Source organism: Penicillium bovifimosum, assembly GCF_028826915.1.
Source record: "Penicillium bovifimosum strain IBT 22155 chromosome Unknown utg000007l_segment0_segment0, whole genome shotgun sequence".
Lineage (NCBI taxonomy): Eukaryota > Fungi > Ascomycota > Eurotiomycetes > Eurotiales > Aspergillaceae > Penicillium > Penicillium bovifimosum.
Genome location: NW_026622716.1, coordinates 229,044 through 241,408, shown reverse-complemented (window position 1 = coordinate 241,408; position 12,365 = coordinate 229,044). Strand labels below are relative to the sequence as shown.

The 12,365-nt window shown below is 51.0% G+C and overlaps 5 protein-coding genes across 5 annotated transcripts; 2 read left to right on the top strand and 3 right to left on the bottom strand.

Moving 5' to 3' along the window:
* Nucleotides 1-419: 419 nt before the first annotated feature.
* Nucleotides 420-2,274, top strand: N7515_009018 (uncharacterized protein; the record flags this gene model as incomplete). The annotated part of the gene is made up of 3 exons (XM_056669762.1): nt 420-1,001; nt 1,058-1,494; nt 1,554-2,274. 3 exons carry the CDS (start codon nt 420-422, stop codon nt 2,272-2,274), a joined length of 1,740 nt encoding a protein of 579 aa, XP_056517561.1.
* A 2,876-nt stretch (nt 2,275-5,150) lies between these two features.
* N7515_009017 (uncharacterized protein) lies at nt 5,151-5,869 on the top strand (the record flags this gene model as incomplete). Its single annotated transcript, XM_056669761.1, has 3 exons — nt 5,151-5,312; nt 5,398-5,726; nt 5,785-5,869. 3 exons carry the CDS (start codon nt 5,151-5,153, stop codon nt 5,867-5,869), a joined length of 576 nt encoding a protein of 191 aa, XP_056517560.1.
* Nucleotides 5,870-6,123: 254 nt separating this feature from the next.
* On the bottom strand, nt 6,124-6,384 carry N7515_009016 (MoaD/ThiS family protein; the record flags this gene model as incomplete). Its single annotated transcript, XM_056669760.1, has 1 exon — nt 6,124-6,384. One exon carries the CDS (start codon nt 6,382-6,384, stop codon nt 6,124-6,126), a length of 261 nt encoding a protein of 86 aa, XP_056517559.1.
* Nucleotides 6,385-6,648: 264 nt separating this feature from the next.
* On the bottom strand, nt 6,649-7,914 carry N7515_009015 (cystathionine gamma-synthase; the record flags this gene model as incomplete). The annotated part of the gene is made up of 2 exons (XM_056669759.1): nt 6,649-7,692; nt 7,753-7,914. The coding sequence occupies 2 exons, from the start codon at nt 7,912-7,914 to the stop codon at nt 6,649-6,651; spliced, it is 1,206 nt and encodes a 401-aa protein (XP_056517558.1).
* A 265-nt stretch (nt 7,915-8,179) lies between these two features.
* On the bottom strand, nt 8,180-11,813 carry N7515_009014 (uncharacterized protein; the record flags this gene model as incomplete). Its single annotated transcript, XM_056669758.1, has 2 exons — nt 8,180-8,931; nt 8,987-11,813. 2 exons carry the CDS (start codon nt 11,811-11,813, stop codon nt 8,180-8,182), a joined length of 3,579 nt encoding a protein of 1,192 aa, XP_056517557.1.
* Nucleotides 11,814-12,365: the final 552 nt, after the last annotated feature.

Genomic DNA, 12,365 nt, shown 5'->3' with positions numbered 1-12,365 from the left:
TAGATACTGTGCATTAGACTAAAAGGGAAATTCAAGGACGAGGATAATAACTGGTTCCTGTATACTTCGATCAAGCGAGTTGATCTGCAGTCACGGGTACCCCCGAGTACCCGAGCTTGTCTCTCCTTTATTCCTTTCCCCACTCGAAGACCTCCAAGGCTCCAATCGCAAAATATGACACGGCTGGGTTGCAGTCTTGCAGAAGATGATCCACATTGCCCGGAAGTCTCATTCCTCCCGTCAAACCGTTACTCCACACCTACACTTGCAATATTCCTCTTTAACCGCCCCGCAATTTGATCGGCCTCCATAAGGCTCTTGTTCTGCTCTCAGGCTGAGTCTCGCCTGAAGTTATATCATGTAGAATCCAGCTATCATATACACATCGCGTCGCTTACCCCGAAGTGATATGATCTGAAATGGCATCAAGAAGGAAGCAACCCGCTGCCAAAAAGCGGGAAACCATTCATTTCGTCAACGCCAGACCCACCACCGAGACAGAACGACTCGATGCTCAGCGACTGGTGCGCGCGCATGTCGGTCGCTGGATCTCAGAACAAACGAAGGATAGATCCGCTGGCGAATCGTCTAATGTCCACTCCCGTCCAGTCCATCCGGTCCATGACTCTTCTATCCGCGCTGGTCCCGCGCCCGCCACTTTTACCCTCGTCTCGCGTCCCTCTAGCCCTTGCAACCCCATTGCAGGCTCGAACTACCCCTTTGCGCACGACTCCCGCTCTGCACAAAAGGGGTCCCGGGCCTCGCCATTCCCGCCCTCTCACGCGAGCGATAGCAGTGAGACCAGCAACGGTGACGATGCGCATGATGTGACGGTGTTCTCTTCGGAGCCGCGAGCTGTCGTCCGGTTCAATGAGCGCCCTTCTTCTCTTGAACGGTTGGAGCGGAATCTCGCTGAAATATTTGATCCCTTTGCCACATATCCTGCTCCTAGCAACTTCGAGCCTGCGATTGTCAATATGTCCGAGCGCTATCTCACGAAGGTGATCTGGCCGGACTCGCTCCCCGTCCGAGTAATGCCAAAGCTCCTGTTACCAAGTGGTTCCATCTGTCCATGTCGGATCCGGCGTTGTTCACCGCGTTCATGTTTGGTGCGCTCTGTCATCTTCGCGTCCAGTGCAGGAACAGATGGGTGACTGGGACGAAATTCGGTCGAAGAGAGGCGCGAGCCCTGGAGTTATGTGAGATGGAATCTATCAAGTTGATCAGTCAGGCGATCCAGGACCCCAGTCGTGCGGTCAGTGATGCCGTTCTCCTCAGTGTCATTTGCATGGCGCATCATCAGGCGGATAAGAACATATCACAACAACACCAGCGAACGCCATTTGATCCGCCTTTCCCGCGGCTGCAGTGGATTGACGTCTACGGATGTCTGCCGCCGAATATGATCCATATCAAGGGGCTGTTGCAGTTGGTCGAATTACGTGGTGGCCTGACAAATATCCCTACAGAGGGTCTCGCCGCGACAATTTCCTTGTATGTGATGGTCTTGGCTGTTTGCTCTTATCTCTCAAATCGAAACTGACCATCTACAGCTCCGATATCCTCACTTGTAGTTCTCTCTGCATTCACCCATGTTTCGACTTCTGGCCCCTGGTCGACAGCCGAATGGGCCTGTCAGTCCAGGAAATTCTTGGCTTCGGCCCACTGGACGTTGACCGAGGATTTGGTCGCTTGCAGAAGATCGGCGCCACGCGTCAAATGGCAGAAGCCTTCCAAGCAGTCCACACCTACATCGGGATCGTCAGAGCAAGCCCGACCTCCACACCCGACGTCTCTCTCCTCACCGACCAGCGCAACCTCACCCAACACACCCTCATCTGTATCGCTCCCGCGTCAGAAGTTGACTTCGCCTATCCTACCCAGGCGGCTACATACGAAGCCTGCCGTCTAGCGGCTATGATCTTCGGCGTCGGAGTCATCTTCCCCATCCCACAACAGAATACCCCGCTCAACACCCTCGCCCGCTCCATCATTTCCGTCCTCCTACAACCCAACTCTTCAGAACTGTGGTCTTCTCCGTCTACTCGTGTGCCGCTTATATGGGTGTTGACTCTCGGCGGTATCGCAGCGACGGGTACTCTCGACCGTCGCTGGTTTGTCTCTGCTCTGGGGGATATCACCCGCAAAACGGGGTTGACGTCCTGGGCCAGCGTCAAGTCTGTCTTGGCTTCGATGCTGTGGTATGATCCTGCCTGTGATACGGCGGCAGAGGACTTATGGCTGGAAGCTGCTGCTAGGTATAGGAATATTTGAACATCTGTATTAGCCTGATTATACATGTCCCCTCAGTCTCGTCCCTTCATTGCAATCATCCTTACACTAATATCCTAGATTGAAGGCCTTATCGAATATATTCCCGCTCGACTAAGACTAGTACGTACAACCATTCTCTCCAGGCGCTGAGTTATTTCGTCGAATGCTAGAGTGAGGAGTAATATTTTTATGGGACATTGGTTTTTACCTTTGACCAGGTATTGAATCCGTCGCGGCTAGAGCTAAGTCTATTGCATTTATAACTATGGCCCAAGTACCTGTAGGTAGGTTCAGCAGAGATCCATGTTTGGTTTGAGGGATACGTACTCTTAATATATTCTCCATGTAACTATTGCCAATGCATTATTAATATATTCCAGGACCCTACTCTTAGGACGTAGTATAGCTGAGCGAGCACTGAATAGGTACTACCACCACCACTCTTAATACATTCCTAAGGTATTGTCAATGTAGTATTAATGCATTATTAATGTATTGATGATATATTCCAGGAGACTATACTTTCAAGAATGGAATAACCTAGGTAAGGACTGCGGTGGTGTTAGTGAGCTCGCCAGTTGACCCGAAGGTCTGGTTTCCCTAGCCCTTTTTGGGATGTATTTTATGGTAATTTATCATGTCCTGGCTTGAACTAATTACGGACGCCAAGAAATTCCGTGCGGCCTGGCCTTATCGGGCCTTATCCAGTACGGCCTGACCCACATGTGGATGTCGAGGCGACATACACATTTGTTTCGGGCGTATACTGACACCAAGTCTTAACGTGGATCCTGGTTGTTCGGGCATCCCGGATATTCGGGCAGGAACTTCAAAACATCAACTTTCCTACCTTTTTTAAACGCCAATTAATCAACCAGAAACCCATAAATTTTACTAAACTAAGTTGTGGGGCATTTTTTAAAAGAATGCCCTTTTTATGACACCCAGAACAGGCGATTTGCCGACGCATAGGGGGTAAAACATGGAGTGTAGGTTCAACATAGGGTTCTAGAGCGGATGTAGGGACGAGATATATATCTCACACTTGCACCTTCCTCACCACCAACATTGGTAGTAGGACCCTAAAGCTCAGTTAAACCGCCTCTACTGGGTATCTGCTTCATTAATTTGTCCATCTCTTTTTGTCTGCTTTCTGTTCCATTCCCATAAATGCTCAATTTCATCCCGCATCAAGTTTCATCCCGCATCAAGATACGCTCATCAACTAACTTGACCGACAATATTCACCCATTTGCGACTGCCATCCTGCAAAACACCCCTCCGACCGGTACAGACTGACTGTGTAATGTCCTTTGTCACTGCAATAACTCCCATTGCAGACCCTGGTTCGTCAAAGTTGTAGATATCATCCGAAGTGATACCATATTGAGCACTCGTTTTTTCAACAGGCTTGAACCTCTCAATAATGGTATTTGGATCTTCCAGCAAGTCGTGTTTATAGCTATAACCACGAGAGAATTGACTAGAAAGCTCGGGATGTCGTTTGATGTATCGTGTTGGCCAATTATTGCCAACGGTCTTGGGGGTATTCCCTCTGCGGGTTTCGAGTTGTATATTGGCTATATCTCTCGACATGGCGATCGTAAGAGCAGCACCTCTAGTAACCATAGAGATAACCTATCCTGGATTGATCCTCCTAGTTATGGGTGAATTTATGGCTTGTAGCCCTCATGACAGACCAAATAGTAACCACCTGGATCCCGCGTCGACCGCGGGACCTTGAAAGAGCGAGCAGCAGCAGCAATGGAGGTAACCCAGCCATTTTTAATAACCTTATTTACAAGCAGGATTCTGTCTACCTGCTCAACTAATTTCTAAGATTTTTGACCTCGGATTGGTGGCATGGTAGGCATTTGAAAATTGGAGGTTGGTGAGGAGAGGAAAATTGGGGGTGCCTGCCCGAATCCGGGATGCCCGAACAACCAGGATCCACGTTAGGACGTGTCCCTCAGACCAAACATTTGAGCTGAGCCTAACTTGCTAAGTCTTGCTTAGGTATCCCAAGCCAATAATGCTTGGTCTGAGATGCTGAGATAAGGGAGAAATTGGGTAATCACGTATAGAGCACTAGGCAGGCGGTCGAAAAAGCGGTAGAAGTCATTAAGCCAATAAGATCAAAGTCAAGCATGGCGGCTACCGGCGTCCGTATTAGCGCCTGCTTCAGGTGTGAAGACGCTAGGGGCACGGGTGGTCGAGAGGCGCCCGGGGGAAGTTAGGGTTTCCTCCAAGCGCCAGGGTGGAGTCATCAAATGGACCGACATAGTACCTGAATATTATGCCAGTAACTATTACCTTTGACAACATAGAAGCTGTCTGGCGATCTCAAGCTACCATGTCAATCGCCAAATCTAGAAGACAGCTCAATGGGCCAGTCGGGTCATCCCCATGGCCCTCAGGTATAGTAGGCGTCTACCCTCGCGATCTGTAACACACAAAGAGATAAACATAGACTACTTGAAGAAGAATGAAAGTCTAGATCTGACTCCACTGCTAATTCTATCCGGTCTAGACTTTCGAACAATTGAGTCTCTTTGAGTTGGAATCCACGCTTTGTGTCTATAAAGAGCCGAGAACCAGCCTCGTCTACAATCTGACAATCAGCTTCACCTTTCCACACACTCCCTTTGTTTGGTTATTTTTGCTTTGCTCGAAGCGTTTCGTTCCGTATATCTACTGGTTTCCTCGCATACGCTGCCCGACTTCGACTCAATCATCAGCATCAGCATATAACATATACGCAACCAGCCTAACAGATTGACCCTCATCCGGGCCTCATTCAATCCCTCAATCCCTCATTTCCCATTGAATACCGCAATACAATCCAACTATCATTCAACAAAACCTCAGGTGACAAGATGGGTCCCAACTACGGTGCTCTCGGCGCAACCTTCCAAATCGCCCGCCTCTTCCAAGCCTGCTCTCTCATAGCCATAATCGGCATGACCGCCAAATTCATCAGCCTAATGGTTACACACAACGCAACGCCCCCAAACCTGCTAGTCGGGATGATCAGCGTGGTGAGTATCTCCTTCTTCCTTCTCCCAACCCTTAACCATTCATCCCAACCCCAGTTCTATGGAAATACAACTAACACCCACACAGACCAGCATCGCCGTAATCTACTGCCTAATAACAGCCGTCCTATACCTAGACGACATCCTCCCCTTCCTAATAATCGCCATCCTCGACACAGCCCTCCTAATCGCCCTGATCGTGGTAACAGTGCTAGTCGGCAAACCCCTCTCATACCTAAAATGCACGAGTCTGGCCCAGCTCAACGACGTCGATGCCACGATCTACGCATTTGCCTCGCGGTTATCGAGTTATATTGCGGATATGAGTGGACGGATTGACTATGTTAGTTGGATTGGGGCTTCGAGGGCGATTTGTCTGGAGACGAAGGCGATTTGGGGGCTGAGTATTGCGCTTTGGTGAGTTTTCTTTCTTTCTTTCTTGCAGTGTTGTGGGAATTGGCTAATGTGTTGTTAGTATTCTTTTCTTCTCTTCTGCTATTTGCAGTGTCTGTCTGTGGCAGATAAAGAAGAAGGCTGTTGCTGCGAAGAGTGTTGAGTAACTCTCCACTTGGATGGAGATCGATTATCCCTCCACAGTTTCGGCATACGTTAGACTACTTGAAAGATAGAAAACGGAAGGGGAGCTGATGATATGAGCTGGACGAGATGGATGTTTTTATGTCTTTGTCTTTTTGTTATATTTCATAGCGCAGCCCTAATAAATTCCTTTTCACACCACCTAGACAAGCTTGACAGACCACCTTGCACAGAATAGTAGATTAAATACACATAGATCCCCATTATCCTCAGAAGCTCAGCCAGAACTCACAGGCGGAATAACAGCCACCTCACTCCCAGCCATGATCAGGAGCTCCTTATCCTCCTCGATATCGACGTATTCGCCATCAAGACTGACGCCACAACTTGACAGGACCTTGGCAGTGATTCCAGGGTATCGGGTTTCCAGTTCGTCGAAGAGAGTGGAGAGTTTCAGTGGCGCTGGGAGTGATTCTGTGTTTTTGGATGTGTATTGGGATGCTGTGGCGAAGTAGTGGATTGTGAATGTTGAGGACATGATTGAGCTTGTTTGAGTATCTCAAGTGAGGAGACTGGAGAGAAGTTGAAAAATTTATTGAGTGATTGACCGAGGAATGGTGGGATTGAAGAATGAAGTGAATATAAGAAGAAATTCGAAGTCATAGAGGTAACATCGGGATGACCAATAGAATTGCCAATGCGGGGTAAGTTAAACACTATCGGAGATAGACTTTGATCTAGAACTCTATGAGAACACGTAAACACAATGAAAATAATACATGCATTGCACACGCTATCTACTCTAATTCAGTTTATCCTGCGCAAGCTCCCGGAACGCTCTCGCAAAGTCAGCCTTCAAATCCTGCCAATTCTCCAACCCAATACTAATCCGCAATAATTTCCGATCAACAGTAGCATCAGTCATAGTCCTCCACTCAATCAGACTCTCAACACCACCCAAACTAGTAGCATGGTGGAAGAAACGCAGTTTACTCGGCAGGTACTGTGCAAACCGCTGCTCCTTCATCACGATCGAGAACACAGGCCCAAACCCATTAGGCATCTGCTTCTTCAACCAATCGCCCTCCACCTTCTGCAAACTAGCATGCAGAAGCTCACCGAGAACAGCCTGTACAGCCGCCTCGTCGCTACCAGGCACAGGGTTGGGCGCGTGGAGCGCACCGTCTAACCAGGAAATCAGATGAGCGGCGTTTTCACTCTGGCGCTGGACGCGGATTTCAAGGGTGCGGAGACTGCGGACACCGAGCCAGCCCTCCATGCTACCCATGACAGTACCGATGAAGACACGGTCGGCTTTGAGCTGGGCGGCCCATTCGTCGTTCTTGGTGGCGAGGACACCGCACAGCATGTCGCTGTGACCGCCGAAGTATTTGGTGCCGGAGTGCATGATGATATCTGCGCCGAAGTCAAATGGTTCCTGCAGGCCGGGCGGGGCGAAGGTGCTGTCGACAATGAGGTATGCGCCGCGGAGGTGGGCTTTGGCGGCGTAGGAGGCGATGTCGAAGGCAGTCCCTTGCGGGTTGACGGGTGTCTCGAGGAGAATGACGTCTCCCTTACCCAGCTCTTCAGCTGGACAGTCGAGGCCGAGCTTCTGGAGGCCTGTTATGCGGGTGAAGAGGGCGATGACGCCATGGCAGCCGTGGTAGCCACCGCCAACGGAAATGCGGCGGGGATTGAGGAGGGTGAGAGCGGCGTGAAGAGCCGACAGGCCGGAGGAGTAGCTTATGACATGGCCATGCAGGAGGGTGGAGAGGATTGTTTCGAAGCGGGTGGGGTTGGGTGCGGACATGCGCGAGTAGCAATGGGAAGTCGGGTCAAAGTCAGCCTACGATAGATATGCGTTAGACGGGCAATTGGACTTGGAAGTTAAAGTCAAGCTGCATACGGGTGTGGCATCAGCAGCTGGTACTAATTTGGATGGATTGTTGGAATAACGAAATGTGGTGGAGAGATGCATAGGAGGCGCAACATCGTCAACGATGTTCAAGACATCGTCGGCATGCAGAGAGCGCGTGGAGGCGCCAATGGCTTCGCTAGAATGCGACATGATAAAATATGCTATGTAGGTTCTTGAATTGTATGCACAGAAAGGGGACCGTGAGGCACCGAGGTATTATACACCAGAAAATGCGGGGCGCCGGTCTCGGGGAGTCTCGGGGAGGGGCAAGGAGGGGGAAATCACGTAATTGGTCACGTGGGGAATCGTCGAGATAAGGAGGAGTGAACGTGGGAGATTATCGTCGAATAGAGCCCATGCGGGATGGCTCTCGTACGGATCCAGGTAGGGCTGCTTTGAAGCTTGCGCGTGCTGTTTAACCTTTGTTAGTGGGGCACACTAGAAGACCAGCAAGCCATAACTCACCAGCTTCGGTATCGAATGTAATAGTGAGATCGTCATGTTCGATAGGATACTCAGGCATGTCGAGGCACACAAAGTCAGAGCCGGGATTGTCGTCCTTCTTTGGCAGGGCGAACTTGGCGTCCACCATTCGAATGCCGAATTTGCCAGACCGGCCAAAGGATTCCATCATATCAGTGCCTTTGAGCACAAAGTTCATGCATGTGCCGTGTTGGAAATTCCCTAGGAAAACGAGCATTTGAACGACTTTCTCTTGTCGGACAATCTGGACTCGGGCCAGGGAAGCTTCCCATTTCTTATATATGGGAACCATACTCCGTCGACGAGAGATGGTGAAGGATGAAGCCATTCTGGACTCATTAGTAATGTCCCAATGACCGAAGAGTGGATCTATAGACTCACCCGTCGTAAAGTACCTGGAAGCCAGTGACAGCTTCTTCGAAGTTGTGGAGATCTGCGATAAACTTAGCAAAAAAGCACAGACGTCCAAGTCAAAAGCAGACATACCCTGCATGGTGGCGAAGTCGAGTCGACGGATCATGGGCTTCGCCGTAATCTTCTCCAACAACGACGTAAGTTGCGCTGTCATCTCCGGACGAGTAAGATTATCCGCAAGTGAAAGGGTCAGATCTTGCTGCGCGGAGCGGAACAGGCTCATGCTGGTCTGGCGATGGACATCCAAGCCGATCTTCAGTTCACCAGGCCCTGAAGAAAAGGATTAGCAACCTTTCCAAAGGCACAAAAAGAATGGAAGTCTCACCCAAATTGATGCGATCCGTGACTGAGCCCCATTCGGTGGAGATAAAGGCCCTCAAATGTTCGGACAGGATCGTCGGTCCATAGCCATGATCAACGTAAGCATGCTCCTGATCAATGACACAGACGCTTCCGGCAGGGAACTGGAGGTGTTTAACCGGCGGTTGGCCGCTGAATGCATCCTCCGGTTGCTCGATGCAGTAGGACTGAATGGCGAATTCGGGCGACTTGACCTCTCCTTCCCGCGGAGCCATGCCCAGCAGCACAGAGTGTATCCGTGTACGCTCCTCCACCTCATGAAACGTCATCAACATGGATCTCGTGCGCCCCTCCTCGGTCACTTTGAGCAGAAGAGCAGGTGCGCCGTTTTCTCCTCGCAAGAGACCGAATACAACCGGGGAGCCGTTACCCAATATATGCCGAATGCTGCTCAACGTCTTGACCTTAGGGCTGGTCATGACAGCCAGTCGGAATCCCCGGTGCGCGTTGCGGGTACCGGTGCCTTCAGTAACAGTGACCGATCGCTCGAACAAACGGATTCGAGATCTTTCTGTAGGTTCTGGAGGGAACGCCTTTGGCGTGCCTGGATCCATATACTGGAACAGTTTGACAGTATTCTCAAACACCAACGTCTCGCCTGCCTCCGGATGCAGACTGTTCTCCGACTTCTGTGTGTATTTGACAATATTCCAAAGAGTCTTGAAGTCTTCGTCCTTGAACATGACATCCAACTCAAATCCACGAGGAAGCTTGACCCGCATCGAATGGGACCGGACTTGCCAGTCCACATCCTCCCAAGTTGGACCTTGCTTGCGATCGGACTGGATCAGGATATTGACGAGCTGACTTTGACTGGTAATTGCAGCAAAGACATACCAATCCGAGCGCTCACGGACAATGGTCAATACACAGGGCATGGCATATTGCTGTTGCCCATCGTCGTCACTGGAGCTCACGCAGACCTGAACAAACATGCTACCGTAGCTGAAGTATCGACTCGTGTCGCCCAAAGGCATCATGTGGACCAAACTTGGCATTTTACCCACGCTTTCCACCAACATGGACCGCGTTGCGGAGCCAGATAATACTGCCGTGACGTCGGGCGCATAGAAAGGATAACGCATCCAAACACTCGTATCCAACTGAGTAGGAGACGTTTCATCTGAGATGACTAAAGAGAGGATGTTGTTCCGTTTGATGGACATGGAAAGCGACCGGAGATGATTGCTGAGAGTGTGGTGTATCCCCAGAAGGTCTGCCAAATCCTTGTCGCCAGTAGTGCTCGCAACAGCAAGAAGGGCGTCGACACTCATGGCACCGTACCGAGAGAGGTCACGATGACTAGGCACGATATTTTCGTTAATCCATAACGCCTTCCCAAGATCAACCACGGCTTGCTTGGCCAGACCAGGAGGCGAGGTCGAACGAGAACGAGCATATGCTTCTAGTCGCGTTTTTCCGCGCAGGAACCACCACACCGCAGCCCGAACCCATTCTGCCAGCGAAACATCGCTCGGAGGTTTGACACTCTCTGCTGAATGCTGAACATGGCTTTGATACCGTGCATTGTATTCTTTGAACTCCGCAAATGCGGTATCGCCAACCTGATTGGCAACGTTCCGAAGAGAGAATCTCGGGGGTTGGGCGCTGCCGGCCGGCTCCCGACCTTCGCGACTGGGCGGTGGGATCGGGCCCGACTGAGGCAACTCCTGTGGTGCTTTGGCACGCGTTGGAGAAATCTTGCCAGGACTACCTGGAATGAGATTCGGGGGCATTCGCGGGTCAATAGGACTGAGATTCGCTGGCGCGTGTTGTGTTGCAGGACTTGCGGGGTCGCGAATCGAATCAACGATAGACCTCATCGACAAAGACGATGGAGGTGCATTCGAAGAGACCGAAGTTGGTGCTGTGTCGTAGGCTGATTCGGGATCATTATGAAGTTTCGAGGATGGTTCAGGGCTGGGAGGACTGGGGGGAGTTGGGAGATCCTCAGTTTCGGCTCCGGGAGACAGTGCATTTTCGTCGTAGCGATGGTGCAATGCGCGACCTTCCTCCGCTTGCATCTTATCGCGGACGCGTTGTGCGAAGGTACTCGCCTCGTTGTCCCCACGGAATGATAAGCGAGAGCCGCTTTCGCTCTGCGGCAATGTCCTCAAGAATTCCGCATTCTGAGTGCTGTGCATCAGTGGTGGTTTCCAATCCGATCGATCGCGCTGAGGCGACAAGTTGGCCTGGCGGGCTCGCGCACCATCGCCCAGCGATGTGTCAAGTCGGAGGTTGGGTAGCTGCGATCGATCCGGTTGGGCTCCCCTGCTCAGCGACCTTTCGCGGGCCCTTGATATTTCTATTGTTGGGGACTCGGTCTCATCGCCCCCTTCCCCAATCACCTCGGGTTTCTGGTTGCTGAATCCCACCTGCAGCCCTTTCCCTTTCCGGCTATGGGGCTTGGCAGGGGTATGGGCGGGGGCGGAGACAGGGGCAGATTGGAGATCTGAGAAATCGAACCCGGCATAATTATCGCGAATCGGTGCTGATGCTGGCGCTTGCGCAGGTGTCGGCTTCGATGGTGGAGGGTATCCGGAGGCGTCTTGGGAGGGAGGAATGTGGTGAGGGGTAGCGTTTTGCGGAGGCAAGTATCTTAGATTGTTAGGCGGGGGTACCGTCGCAGGGTCTGGAGTGCGAGATGAGCCCAAGAAGTCTGCGATATCTTTATTTTGCTGCGCAGCGACTTTGCTCTTATCTTTTGAGAATAGCTTATCTCTCCAATGGGGCTTTTTGACGGGTTTGGGCTGCTCCGCGGGCAGAAACGAGAATGGGTCATCGGTAGACATGTCAATCAAGATGGCGAGTAGACCCTGTCCACATCGCACTCAAACACGCACGAGTATGACTGTCATCAAATGTCCCCTCCCCCTGATGGAAAGATCGACAGGGGCTTTGGGCCTGATAAGGGTTGGCAGAATTGAGATCGAATGATGGAATAGCGGGGAAGTAGAGGAAGAAGGGGTGAATTTGAGACAAGAGAGGAGTATGAAGTTGAGAAGAGAGTCAAGTCAAGTCGACAAAACGGAAGGAGGGGTGGTGAATCGAAAGCGCCCGTGCTCGGATGAAAGACAACTATCAAACTCCAATAAAATTAGCCCAATTTCAAGACTTAACTAGAGGATTCTGTGATTGGAGGCGGCGTCAACAGATCAAAGGGGGTAGAGAGCTTCAAAGATTTTTAAGGAGGGTATTTTTTTTTCGCAGGCTTACAAGAATTGTTATTGAAGCTGGTCCAGCAGCCTGAGACGTGGAAGGTTGGACTGGAGAAGAATGTCCTTTCTAAAAGATGGGTATCAGGGGGGAGAAGATACTCCGCCTGGAGGCATTGCCGTGGTGGA